The sequence below is a fragment of the Hemicordylus capensis genome, chromosome 2 (genome assembly GCF_027244095.1).
Source record: "Hemicordylus capensis ecotype Gifberg chromosome 2, rHemCap1.1.pri, whole genome shotgun sequence".
Classification (NCBI taxonomy): domain Eukaryota; kingdom Metazoa; phylum Chordata; class Lepidosauria; order Squamata; family Cordylidae; genus Hemicordylus; species Hemicordylus capensis.
In genome coordinates this window covers 294,933,236-294,947,489 of record NC_069658.1, presented here as the reverse complement: position 1 = coordinate 294,947,489, position 14,254 = coordinate 294,933,236, and the positions used below count along the sequence as shown (strand labels likewise).

Sequence of the window (14,254 nt, the reverse complement as noted above, 5' to 3'; positions counted from 1 at the left end):
GGTCAGTTGGAACGCAACTGTTTTTGGTCGGAAGATGTTCTTGATTGGAGAGGAGAGGAATCAGAGAGAGATGGGGGGAGGGGAAGAAGGACAGAGGGGAAGAGCGGGTGCAGGAGAGAGAAAGAGAGAAAAAGAAGGGAGGGGAAGAGAGAAAAAGGAAGGGCGAGGGATGGGCCTGAGCTTGTCAGAGGCCTGAGGGGAACAAGCGGCCATGGTGGCACCTATAGGAAGCAAGGAAGGGCCCAGTCAACCACTGCTGCTGTTTGGGGCTACTGAGGCCATTGGTGGAGGGACGCAGGCAGGCATTGGTGGAGCAGGAGGCAGATAGCGCACCCAGATGGTCACCAGCTTTCCTCGGCAGCAGAGAGGGTCAGGAGCTGGGATGTGTCATCCCAGTCCCCAGAAATCCCATAAGGCACCACGTGAGTGTAGAGTACATTTTGGGGATCCCAGGAGCCTGCTCCTTTGTCATCACCAGCATGTGGCACCGGCACATGATCATTTAGCCCGAGTTAAGGGCGTGCTTGTGACCTTAACTTTGGTTAACAAGCAGGCCTCTTGGGTGGGTTTGCCACTGAGGTGCCACCTGCAGCCACGCGGCTGCTGGCGGTTCTTACGAGCAGCCAATACTGGGATTGGCTTTGTTTCGTTAGCCTGGTCTGGGCTGCATGTGAGAGCAGACTCGCTTCCTAGTCTTGCATCCTGTTTCTAACAGTAGCCAACCAGATACATCCAGAAAGCCATAAGCAAGACATTAAGGCAACACTCTTTCTACCCCATTGTATGCCCAACAACTGAAATCTAAAGTGAAATCTCCTCAAAACATGTAGGTTCATTTGGCCAATTGATCTATGAATTTGTCCCACCTTTAATCTTGCCAGCGTTTCGGAAGCACAGAGACTAGCACTGCATGCATGCTGGTATTTGGAGCACAGACACAGCATTACTCAGGACCTCAGCGGCCACTGTATATTTTATGCATACATGAGTTTAAGGTAGCAGATGAAGAACCAGCTTCTGGTGGTGATTTCAATTAGAATTAGCTTAGTCTCCCTGAAGTGTGTTATAAATCATATCAGGTCTGAGTATGTGAAGTTAGCTCAACTAAATCAGCCCCCTGCTTATATACTTATAGAATTATTATTTTTTACTAATATTACTAGTGTTGTGACATGTTACTCCTCTTAATTTAAAAGCTTTTCACAGAAGTGGTGCAAGGAAAGTCCCATGGCTTAAACCCAGTTCAGGGGACAGTTCCTGCAGGTGCTTCTGGCATTGCGTTTCCTTTCTTTATGTCATCTGCTGCAGTCACAGAAAAATGTAAGAATATAAGAACAGCCTTGCTGGATCAGGCCCAAGGCCCATCTAGTCCAGCATCCTGTTTCATACAGTGGCCCATCAGATGCTTCTGGGAAGCCCACAGGCAGGAGTTGAGGGCATGCCCTCTCTTGTACTTACTCCCCTGCAACTGGTATTTAGAGGCATCTTGCCTCTGAGGCTGGAGGTAGCTGGAGGTAGCCTCAGACTAGTAACCACTGATAGACCTGTCCTCCATGAATTTACCTAAACCCATCTTAAAGCCATCCAAGTTAGTGGCTGTCACCACATTTTGTGGCAGAGAATTCCATAGGTTAATTATGTGTTATGTGAAAAAGTACTTCTGTTTGTCGGTCCTAAATTTCTTAGCAATCAGTTTAATGGGTCTATAGAGCCCCTGGTGGCGTAGTGGTAAAACTGCCGCCCTGTAACCAGAAGGTTACAAGTTCGATCCTGACCAGGGGCTCAAGGTTGACTCAGCCTTCCATCCTTCCGAGGTCAGTAAAATGAGTACCCAGAACGTTGGGGGCAATATGCTAAATCATTGTAAACCACTTAGAGAGCTCTGGCTATAGAACGGTATATAAATGTAAGTGCTATTGCTATTGCTATAAGGCTGTAAAAAAAACTTCAATTAATGCTCTAGCTGATTAATCATGAAACTGAATCAATCAGAGCTTAAAACCCAGGGAGAAAACTGAGTATTCTTTCTACATATCTATGTTTCTACATATTTATGTTATTCTCACGAAGAAAATCACACATTTCTAGGCAATACTGAAACATTTCCTCTTCACCTTCATCCCATTAGAAATTGCCCCTCTTACATGTGAAAAAAGTAATGAAGTGCCAGCTTAAATACAGAGAGCTTAACTTGTAGAAATGTCAGTAGAATTAATGAGACAGGCTGTCCTTGCAAATAGCTCTTTATTAAAGATTTAACTTTCTTGTTTCCTGCTACCTTTCCTGTCACTCCTGGTAAAGCTGCCTAGGATTAAAAATTGGAGAGGATCATGCTGTTCAGAGAGAGTTTCCAACACTGATATTGCTGAACAGAGGAAAAGAGAAGGTTTTGAAAATAAATAAATAACTGAGCTAAAAATAAAATCCAAATACTTCAGTACAATTAGACGATGCCATCTTGCAGCTCCTCCAACATATGTCGAAATCTCAGGGCCATATGCTCAGTTGGTTTCCTTGTTATAGAGCGAAGAAAGCTAGCTGCCCATTAATCCTCAGAAGAGAGAGAGTGTTGGCCACAAACTTCCGACTTGGGCAGCCGCCAAATGGAGTTGCAGCTGAAAACAAGGAGGTGCCCGCCAGAGACGGGTAAGAAACTCAAGGTCAGAAGCTGTGTGGTCTGTGTGGGAAAATGTGAGGAGAGAAATGAAGCCACATGACAACATGTGTACACGCTACCATGGAAACATGTCACGTGGCACCAGGAAGACAGTGCTGTATTCCAACCTTGACTTTTGCTTAAACGATTTTTGTGCAGCCTTTTACGGGAACAAAAAAAATTTTTTTTAATATAAATGGGCAAACCGTTCCTATTTGGTGTGTACATAATATAAACATACACCATCAAAGATTTGGCTGTTTATTTTAACTTCAGGCTGCCTCCCACTTAAACTTCCTTACACTTCCTTATTCTTAACCTTCCCATGTTTCTCCAGTATTGTTGAATATCCACCTCCCTTCCTACAAATGGGACAGAATCCTTCTTGCTCATAATCCCTATATGAGGTTTTTCCTCAGCTCATAGGAACATAGGAAGCTGCCATATACTGAGTCAAACCATTGGTCCATCAAGCTCAGTATTGGCTACACAGACTGGCAGCGGCTTCTCGGAGGCTATAGGCAGGAGTCTCTCTGAACCCTATCTTGGAGATGCCAGGGAGGGAACTTGGAACTGTCTGCATGCAAGCACTTTCCAGAGCAGCCCCACCCGCTAAAGGGAATATCTTATAGTGCTCCCGTTCAAATGCAAACTAGGGCAGACCCTACTTAGCAAAGGGGACAATTCATGCTTGCTACCACAAGACCAGCTTTCCTCCTTTCTATTGCCCCCAAATTCCCTCTCTGCTTTTCTTTATTTTCAATATTATGCTTCCTCTGACTTTTCTTCCCTCTAGTCCCTACTCACTGGGTGCCCTATCCCTTCGCTTCTCTATTTCCCAGGCCGTCTTCCAAGACCTTGGTCTCCCTGGTACTCTTGATCAATCCCAAATTCATGCCAGCAGCCTATCCCTAGGCACTATATATATACTTTCTCCCGGCCAAACTGAAAACTTTATTTATTCATTTGTTACAATGTATAGACAGCCAACTAGCCAAGAACAGCTCTCATGGCAGCTAACAAACAAAATATGTAAAAGTCAATAGTACAAAAACCTCACCATACAGAAGCTGCAGCGTTCTGAACATTCCAGTGCTGATATAATTCCCCACACCATTCAGTTGGACTATTTGAGAATGCTCCATGATATCACAGAAGCTCAGTCAATAGCTGGGGATAGGGGTGTGGGGGCTTGCAGGCAGCTACCAGTTTTTATGCAATTTAAACATGGTCTATTGTCTACCACTGACTCATTGAGACAGTGTTGAAATGCTCCTTAAGTGGCACCTATATAGAGATTCTGGCCAGGTGGGAAGTGAGGGGCGGGGGCGCGAGTAACTTTATTATTTCTGTGTTCCAAAAGTATTACTACTTATTAGGTTTTATTCAAGTGTTGTATTTTCCAATACAACAGACGAAGAGTATTTTTTAAAAATGGTTTAGTCGACCTTTCTCTCTTCTCTGCACTTGTGACATAGTCATCACAGCTGTGACATCTAGTGTCTTCCTAAAATGCCTCTGGTTCTCACCTGACAAAGCGCTCTAATACACCAGTGTATGCTGCTGCTGCTGCTGTTTCCTGTGTCATCTTCTTTCAATGAAAGGAGAGCCCAGTCGTTTCTGTTTCAGAAAGGGCTTGTATATCTTTTGTGTTCTGTGAGTCGTAGCAATTTGAGATATATGTAGCACACCTCTGCACTGAAATGTTGGCCCTGACCAAATATGGAAATTGATGGAGGCATGACATAGCACAGTTGTTATACTGTATTGTTTTGAAGGAAGGGAAACATGCCGCTTCAGCATACTATGCTACAGAAAATGTAAAGAATGGAATCTGAAATCTCATGAAATCACTTTGAATTGGATATCCTAACTTTCATCCTTGTCCCCTCCCCCTGTATAAATGTGACGTTTGAGTGATACATTTTTCTTTGATGATACTTCAATTCCAATAAGTTATTTGAAGAAACTGAGGTGGGTGGGTGCCTGTCTGCTACCCATGAATGTGCAAATGTTCATTTTGTACCAAGCTAGAAAAGAATCGAGAAGGAGGATGGAAACCCAGCAATGCCAATGCATCCTTAGGGATAGTCAATTGGCCCCAATCTTGCATACACAGACCAAAGAGATGAAAACCAGATCAAAGTTGTTTGTGAAAATGTAAGCCAATGCTGCACCAATCTGCCAAGTAAATATGGCCTTAGATGCATGAGTTTAGGGCCACTGACTTGCAGCTTGTCATGGCCATAGATCTGAGTTGATTTGCACCAATTGTAGCACACTCACAAATACAGTATACGTTTGTAGATCAGGGGTAGAGTATGTGTGCTCTGCAACCAAAAAGGTTCAATCATTGTCATCTCTAGCTAAGGCAGAGAAAGATCCTCATCTGAAACCCTAGAAAGTCAGTGCCAATCAATGTGGATAATAATGAGTTAAATAGGCCAGTGTTCTGAGTTGGTATAAGGCAGCTTCCTATGTATGTGCAGCTTTGTTCAGCTGGAAGTCATAGCCAGAAGATCCAATGTCTGTCCTGCCCAGTGGGTTGTGAATGGCATGCTCTGATGGTGGAGGTGAAAAGAATGTGGTTGTGCAAATGAAGTATCCACAGGTCAAAACCTTTCTTGGTGTGTCTATGCAGGGGAAACCTGACTGGTGGAGACTGTGGATGTCTCTGTCTTAGTGCCAGCAGAAGTGTCCTCCTCAGCCAAAGGATTTTTCCCACAGCAGAGAGTGGTGAGCATACAGTTGCGGAACTAGAAGGAGAAATAAGATTAGTATATGAAACGTGCACTCTCAGGAATCAGCTGTCGGAATCAAGTCAAAAGATTGGTAGTGAATCTGGATATCCACTAAGACCTACATCATCTGGACATTGGCTATATGAATCTCCTGACACTCAGTTTTCTATGTCTTCTCAGTTATCATTGTAATCATACATAAATAACATCCTCTGTTTTATTCTGTCCCCCTTATCCTGTCAGATAGCAAACTGTACTGCCTTTCAAAGCAAGTGAAAATCCTCAGAGACCCACATGCTGTTCCCTTGGCACAATCCAGCTCCTAAGGAAGTAATTGATACTGCTATCATTCATAGTCTGAAAAATGTTTGGGCTTTGTCCTTTGCCGTGACTGGTTCACAAATGGTGACAGTCATTAGCAGCTTGCTATTTTGATAAAATAAAGAGGAGAGGCAGGCTTTTTGGCAGCCAGCTGAGAACAAGCATCACCCCCTGGAGAGAGAGGGAGAATGAGCATCCTCCCCTGTCCCTTGCCACACCATTCCACTTCAAACAGGTGATTAGGGATTTTTCATAATAAAAACCCTATCAAGATGCATTACGCCTGAACATATCATTAAAATGCAAAATGCACGAAAGATAACGGTAGTGCATGAAAAATATTCTGGTTCAGTCTCCTCACTCCCCTTTGTATAATGAGCCCCTGTGAGCTTTGGGACTGATCCTGATGCAGACCTCCCTGACAGCATGACACTCTAACACAGCACCAAACTGGCTTCCAAAGCTGCTCCTGAGAGTTGTGGGGCCCTCCAGAGTGTATGGAGTTCCCCTCATGGGGGCTGCAGCAATAGGGGCAATCAGCGGAAATTGAGGAGGCACATCTTGTGCAAGCAGAAGCAGTACCTTCTGGATTGCAGCCAATGTTAACAGAGCACTTTAAGCACTTAGGGAAAGTGCTATAAACTCTAAGTATTATTACATAGTTAACAATCTAGTGCAACATTGCCAAGTTACCTGTTTGTTCATTAAGATGTAAATCACTGGATTGTAGATAGCAGAGCTCTTGGCAAAGAAGGCTGGGATGGTCATAAAGACAGGGCCAAAGTCAGATCCTTGGTGAGTGAAGATGTAGAAAGCAACACTGGCATAAGGGACCCAGCAAATGAGGAAGGAAAAGACCATGATGATAACCATGCGGGTGACTTCTTTCTCAGCTTTCTGGGTGGTAGCAGACTCCTGTTGCTGAGCTGCAGCCTGGAGGCATGACAAGAGGGAAGTGTTAACAGTGGCACATCTGGAAGGTCAGGCAACAAGAGCAGAATCAGCTTCCCTCCACTGGCAAATAGTGGTTGGGGGTGGATTTTATTACAGGACCTTCTCAGTACAGCGAGGAGCAGCCTAAACTCCCATATTGGGAGCCGACAGGGCTGGCTTAAAGAAGAGGAGGAGGAGGAGGAGGAGGAGGAGGAGAAACAACATAGGAAGCTGCCATATACGGAGTCAGACCATTGGTCTATCTAGCTCAGTATTGTCTACACAGACTGGCAGCGGCTTCTCCAAGATTGCAGGCAGGAATCTCTCTCAGCCCTATCTTGGAGATGCCAGGGAGGGAACTGGGAACTTTCTGCTCTTCCCAGAGCGGCTCCACCCCCTGAGGGGAATATCTTGCAGTGCTCACACTTCTAGTCTCCCATTCAAATGCAACCAGGGCAGACCCTGCTTATGTCAAGTTCCGATTGATTGTTTGGGTTTTCAGAAATAAACAAGGTACAAAAATACTACATTTGCATTGTCCTAACATTTTCCCCTTGCACTGGATGGTGAATTGTGAAGCAAGGAATTGTGTTTTCAATCACCTACCTCTTTAACAGTGCAGACAAGGCGTCCATAGCAGAAGAAGATAATAGTCAGTGGTGTGACAAAGTGTACCACAAACATGTAGATGACAAATGACTCATTGTGGACCTCCGGGTTTGGTGTATAATAATCAACTCCACATGAGCACTGCATGCCTTCTGGGATGTATCTACAATTAAGTCCAATGTGTTAGTGGATTGCGTGGGAGCTCGTAATGTGCATAATTGCACTGTAATACTTAATGTTTAATATCTATTAATGACAGGATTTGATGCATACTTACCTTGACCATCCAAGAAGAGGAGGACCAGCACAGGCCAAGGCCATGATCCAAGTGAAACTCACCCCCATGATAGCATGGGTTTCACTAAAACGGAAATTACTCATGGGCTTGCAAACCACAACATATCTTTCAACAGCCAGAACTACCAAAGACCACAGGGCTATCTCACCTTAAGAGAACAAAATAAACATTTGTAATTAATTATAAGCTCAGGGTGTTATACAAGCTTTCCCTACCTCCCTGTTGCTTCATTTTATGCTCCCAACAACCCTGTTAAGTTGGTTGGGCTGAGAGGGAGTGATGGGGATAAGGTGAATGAACTTCATGGCTAAGTAGGGATCTGAGATAAGGTCTCCCTGCTCTTGCCCAACACACGAACCACTGCACTATGCTGGTCTTCTCTTCTTTAGCAACAAAGGAAAGGAAGGTGGGGAAGAAGAGAGAAGTGGAAAAGTTGCCTCCTTGAAGAATGGAAATGATACTTCTCTCTTTACATTGGTTTGTATATTTAATCATGATTGAAGATACTAATTATATTTAAAACGTAAGAAAGGGTTTAAACTCCGAACTAATTGGCAGGCACAGGTACTGGACCATGTTATTGAGCTTCACTTTATGCTCCAATGGCCTGCAACATCTTATCACAGTATATGTCTGAGCAGACTTCCCCATTCAGGTCCCATCATTCCAAGGTCCAGTGGTGGTATCATATCCATGTGCCGAAACCTAGACCTGCAGTGGCTGAGGCAGTCCAATCTGATGAGCAAATGTACGAGGAATCTGAGTCCCTTTTATGCTTGGAATTTATTTATTTACAATATTTGTGTGCCGCTTGTCAATATCTAATTCGGAAAGTGGTTCACTTGTGCTCCTCTCCCTTCCCAAATGTTTGTCTCTGAACCAGTGTACTTTTGGAATTGGAACCCAACCGAGGAAAAAGTAACATCAGGAAAGGTAAACTGGGGGAAGGTTCTTCACTCCTCCCCCACATGCCCCCGATTCTCATTAACTTAAACTGCCTGTCTGGCCCCCACTTTCTAGATAATTAGGGCAGCTCTGGATTTATTTTATTCATTCATTGTATTTAAAACATGTATAACTCACTTTTCCACATATGTGTCAAAGGTGGTTCAGAATAAAATTATCCAACCATTGCAACAGTCATGAACTATCCAACAAAACAGATCAAAATACAAGGACAACTGCGAAACAAAACAAAACAAAACAAAACAACAACCCCTCCCCAAATCAACCAACATGTGTAATCACACAGATGGCCACCCCGACATGGAGACTGAGCCTTAAGCACATCCCACATTTGTTTTTATTTTTTCTTAAAAGGATACTTCAGCCTTGCTTCAGCCTATTACTTATGTCTCTCAGACCTGAGAAGACAGGTTGAAGGCAGGATATCACTCCCAGGGAAGGACACTTGAGAGGCAAGTCCTTAAATCACATCATTTTCATGCAAGAGTTTCCTTGTACTGATGTCTCTGTCTATAGCCAAACCACCACCTGGGAACAGACAACTCACCTTTGCTTCTTTGCAAACTACATGAACTGCTGGGATGGGGGAGGCTATATGGAAGCAACACAAGATGGACTTGGACTCCCAGACTAGAGTGCTTTCAAACTGAATTGTGAAGGGAATAAAACTTGGATTTCTGCCCTTCTCAATCATGGACAAAAGTAGCCTAAAGAGACTGCACCAGTTTTATAGGGTTTGTTCGTTTTTTTCACTTGTTTTGTTTCAAATTTAGGTCTTCTTTACCCTGAGGACTATATGGTGAGTGGCGAACCAAGTGAAAAAGATAACATCACAGAATCCAACTGATTGAAAGATGAAGATTGAAACTGACTTGAGCACAGAGGGTTTTTCATCTGTTTTTTACTAACGACAATTTAATTCCATGCCTATCGACGTGGAAGAAAATGTGGCCTAGTTAAAGTCCTCCTATTTCAACGAAGGTGTGAGAGCTTGTCAGAACCATCTCCTGAGGCCCTCTGCTCAAGCCACAACTGTAAACTTTAATTTCTGAAAGGAGAAGGAGAAGGAGGAGGAGGATGGTGTACAAATGCACATATTAAAGTATTTTTGTGTTGTGTCTTTAAAATTTAATCTGCTTTCAATCATTTGAAGAATTAATTATTACTAGCTGGGCTGGGCACAGAGCATCTGCGCCTCTGGCCGGCCCACCCACCACCGCTGTTTCCCCACCACCACCACACTGGCATGCTTGGCTTTCTGGCTGACCGCCACCGCCTCCTCCTGCCTCCTCCACCTGACGGGTGGCAGGGCCAGGACGGCCCACCACCACCTCCTCCAGCCAACCAGCAGCCAGGCCAGAGCTAGGACGGCCCGCTGCTGCCTCCTCCAGCTGCCTCCTCCTCCTGGTGAGCAGCCGGGTCAGGGACAGGCCAGCCCGCTGCCATCGCCTCCTCATCACGCTTCCTCCTCCCAGCGGGTGGGCCAGGTTGGCCCACCGCTGCTGCCTCTGGCCAACTAGCAGCCGGACCGGGGCCAGGCCGGCCCACTGCTGTTGCCGCCGCCATTGTCTCCTGTCCCTGTCACTATCCCCAGGCAGCTGCTCTTGCGATTGCTGCCACACATGGGATTAGCGATGGGTACACCTAGGAGAAATAAATATATAGATCATCATCATCATCATCATCATCATCATCATCATCATCATCTCAAATGCTGCACAGGGTAATGCAGATAGTTCAGCACCGCCTGTGCCACTGCAAGTGACTAAAACACCACCCACAGTGTTGCAGAACAGCCCTGTTCTGCTGCAACTCAAATAATAGGATCACGGTTTTGCAATGCTGTAGCCATTATTTCCAGTGGACGTGACACACTGTCATGCAACTGTGATTGCACAATTTTAAGTCACAGCAGACCAGGGCTGGTCTGCCACACCCTGGACAATGTTTTAGACACTCACAGTGGTTTGGGTGGTGCTGAACTGTCCACTTTACCCTGCTCAGTGTGTGAACCATTACTATTATTCAACCAAAAAGTTCAACCAAAAAGTTCTCAAAGTGGTTAAACAGGGGTGAAAAGATATAAGATGGATTTCTGTCTCCAAGGGTTCACTGTCTAAAAAGAAACACAAGCAAGGGATAGAATTCCATGGTTTCAATATTTAAAGATCCACTACGCACTACAAAGGCGACTTAAAAATTATGGTCAAGTAGATTTTGATCAAATTACCAAGAGAGGGTCTATTAAGTACTTTGTACAAACTGATAACTCAAACAGATACAGAAAGTAATGGATAACAATTAAAATGGGAAAACATTTTAGCGGCTATCTACTTAGTGGAAAACATTTTAGTGGATATATTTAGCAGATATTTTAGTGGATATCTGATGCAACAAGCTTAAGGAATATTTGCAGACTTACTCTGAATGCAAATTTAAACCATTTTAAAATATAAAATATTGTTTTGATGGCATTTAACCCCCATACAGGTTGTTATATCTACCCAAGATATCTCTTGGAGATGTAGGAGTACTGGGGCAAACCTCATCCATGTTTTTGGAACTATGTAACCAGGTATTTGAAGCCTATGTAGAGGGGCAATTCACATGAATACCTCCCTCACATGATTAAGGGGTGCCCCAAAAGCATGTTGGGATGTTCTCTGGTGATATCAGGGTAAGCACACTTTTGGCATGACCCCATCTTTTTCACATGGGCAGCTGGCATCTTATTTGAACCAGCCTATTGTCAATTTAGATCAGGTACTCTAAACAGCAAGGTGTTAACGTCTGCATTTTAATTGCATTTCAATACTAAATAATTTCCTGGACTTTCTGTAGTGAAAGACTTGAAATATGCATAGAAGAAGACAATGAATATATAACATCATGCCACTTGGAAGAAAAACGACAGCAACCTACCGCCCATTGTAGCAAAGAAGCCTTCAATGCTGCATCCTATTGTCCCAAAAATGAAATAGCCATTCATGGATGTATACATGGTGGTAGTGAAGCCTATTAAGACCATGAAGAGATTGGCTATGGCCAAATTTAAGAGGATGTAGTTTAGAGGCGTCCTGAGTTTCTTGTGTTGGATGGTGACATAGAGAGTCAGGAAGTTAATAGGGAATCCCAGAAGAATCAAAAGAAACATGTAAGCAGCCAATGCCGAGAATTTCCATGGTTCTGCCAAGTAGTACTGTGGATACTCAAATGGACTCCGCACAATACCAGTCTTGTTTGACATGGGAATATAGAAATTCTGACCTTCTGTTCCATTCATGTTGGCAGCCCCTTGGGTATTTTGCTTCTAGCTAGTATATCTCCTATTTTTCTCTATGTTCCTCTAAAAGCCTCCTTCTTGTATTTGAGCAGGTAGTAGCTGGGCTGCCTTTATAAAATGTTACAGGCTAAGCTTGCATTATTGGTGTCAGCACAAATGAGACTTAGGTCAACATTAATCATAATAATCCGAGCTAAGATTGGCACCATTAATTGTCTTTCCTGGGATGACACTTGGGTAGCACCTGTTTCTGTATTACAAAGCTGCAAGGATGGTGATATGTAACGGTATAAATCAACATACTTGACTGAAGGGATGCTGATCAGCTGAGGATCCACAGATGTTGGAGTCTTCCTGGACATCATCCTTGTAATTGGCATGACTGAAATGAAGCCATGGAGTATAAGACATGGCCTTTGTTGTAGAATCCGTTGCCTCTAGAGACATGCTGTGAAGATTCTGCACCTTCTTTTCCTGTCAAAAGTTGCCCCACTCAACAGCAGCAAGAAGTTGAACGGGGCAGGGGGATCTAAAATTGAAATATGGGGGGGGGATCTGCATAACTCTGGCCCCCCTCCCAATGGATCCAGCAAGTGGGCCCCAGGCCTGCACCTCAGGGGATACTGGAGATGTGTATTTCGGTGTCAAGAGGCAAAGGAGACAGCCAACATCATAGAAAGGATGCTCTTCCTCACTGCAGAAATTGAGAGCAAACAGAGGCTGTCTCAGAACTGACAAGACGTAGTGGACTATGAGAAAGATGTGCCATGGCTGAAGCAGTAGTGGACACCATGGAGGACATCAATATGCATCCATACCCTAGGTTCCTGTTAACATTGGCTATGAACACAATCAGCAATCTTAGCCAAATGAAGCTATCCCTGAAAACAAAAGGATACCCAAGTGTATACCTTGGGCCAACAATGCTGCAGCACATGTCTTAAGCACAACAGCAGCCTGCCCACTTACCATGTGGACACAGTGAAAAATATGATTCTCAAAGAGCCTCAGAGTGCTTGTTTTGCACATGAGGAGGGCCAGCAAACAAAAAGCACCTGTGAAGGTGACATCTTTTTTGTAGATTTTGATTAGGATGGAGAATTTTAATTCTGAATAAGATAGTGTATTTTCATAAAACATGATAATGGTACAGGCTTGGAGAAGCCCATCATCTGATCATCTGATCAGATCTGGTCATCTGATCAACCTGTGGAATGCAAGTGCATTGAAAAGAGGATGGTATGTGTGTCATTGAAGCAGAACCTGCTAGGAGAGAGAACTGCCTGGCCCATATTGGGTAGCACTTGGTTTTGCTTAATATTTAAAGAGGTCAGAGGACTATAGTTCTCAAATGCCTTTAGCAAGGAGGAGCCACAACAGTTAAATAGAAGGGACACTGGTTTAAAATTGTAGCAAGCTGCTGTACCTTGAATTTAAATATGTTTACACACTATCCTTTATTACATACACCCTCACCGTGCTTGAAGCAGCTCACCATAGCAAGGAAATAAAATACAAAGCAAACAATAAAGCCACATAATACAAATCAGCATAAAACCATCATAACAATAAACAGCAACTATAAAAAAAAATCGGCAATGAAACTGCAACACACAAATCAGCACAATTCTCTTGTACCACAGGTGCAGTGCCCATGCATGGAGTATTTTGATAGGGCTGCAGAGAGCTGGTTTCCCACCACCACCACCACCACCACCACCACCACCACTGCATACACACAGGCAGCATGATGGTACATGAGAGGAAATGCATACCTTCCATTTCCTCATCTAGCCCTACCCCTTGGCTGGAAGCGAGTTACTCATGCTGGCTGTTTGAATGTGTCAAACCCTTTGTACTATCGAAGCAGAGCATTCCCTGAGCTTTCCCCAGAGATAGCATCCTTTTGCTCAAAGCAGCTTCTGGAATGAGGACCTTGTTTTATTTCTTTAGTTATGCCATTTCTATACCGCCCCATCCAAGAGCTCTGGGCAGTGCACAAGAAGTAAAAAACAACATCAAAGACCATTCAAAATGAACTGCTTAAAACAATATAAACACATATTCAACACAGTTTTGTTCCTATAATGAGGGCCAAACCAGACATTACGCCGGAGCGCATTGGCTGGGATTCCCCAAGCACACAGGCAGCATGATGGGACATTCGAGCGAAAGGGGTTTTTGTATCAGGGCAGAAGTGCAGAGGGGTTGGGGGGATTCACTCTCTGCTCCACACACACACACCCCAAGCTGCCTCCATGCAGCCCCACTTCCAAGCTATGGTGGGTGGAGGGAAACATGTAGTCAGCTGGCCTCAATAGTTAAGGGACCGTTGAGGCCTGGCCAGCTTAGTATACTGAAAGGCAATCCAGCACAGACTTAAATTGCTGAATTCAACTGGAGCGAGTGTCCCTAACTCTGTGCTGGACAGTGGCCAAAAGGAATTG

The 14,254-nt window shown here is 44.1% G+C and overlaps 1 protein-coding gene and 1 long non-coding RNA gene across 2 annotated transcripts; one reads left to right on the top strand and one right to left on the bottom strand.

Annotated features, from left to right (window-relative positions):
* Positions 1-2,531: 2,531 nt before the first annotated feature.
* On the top strand, positions 2,532-9,602 carry LOC128346123 (uncharacterized). Its single transcript, XR_008316794.1, has 3 exons — positions 2,532-2,646; positions 7,948-8,035; positions 9,298-9,602. It is a non-coding gene; the product is annotated as an uncharacterized LOC128346123 (long non-coding RNA).
* Positions 2,588-11,807, bottom strand: RHO (rhodopsin). The gene is made up of 5 exons (XM_053299068.1): positions 11,447-11,807; positions 7,538-7,706; positions 7,258-7,423; positions 6,412-6,651; positions 2,588-5,412 (listed from the first exon to the last, which is right to left on the bottom strand). Exons 1-5 carry the CDS (start codon positions 11,805-11,807, stop codon positions 5,290-5,292), a joined length of 1,059 nt encoding a protein of 352 aa, XP_053155043.1. The 3' UTR covers positions 2,588-5,289.
* Positions 11,808-14,254: the final 2,447 nt, after the last annotated feature.

What these genes read in the sequence shown, in the direction of transcription:
- RHO (XM_053299068.1), bottom strand. Translation starts at nt 11,807, where the DNA reads ATGAATGGAACAGAAGGTCAGAATTTCTATATTCCCATGTCAAACAAG. An exon ending in CCTCTTCTTGGATGGTCAAG is followed by an intron (nt 7,424 to 7,537) that starts GTAAGTATGCAT and finishes ACTTAATTGTAG; the next exon opens with ATACATCCCAGAAGGCATGC. An exon ending in ACATCTTAATGAACAAACAG is followed by an intron (nt 5,413 to 6,411) that starts GTAACTTGGCAA and finishes TTCTCCTTCTAG; the next exon opens with TTCCGCAACTGTATGCTCAC.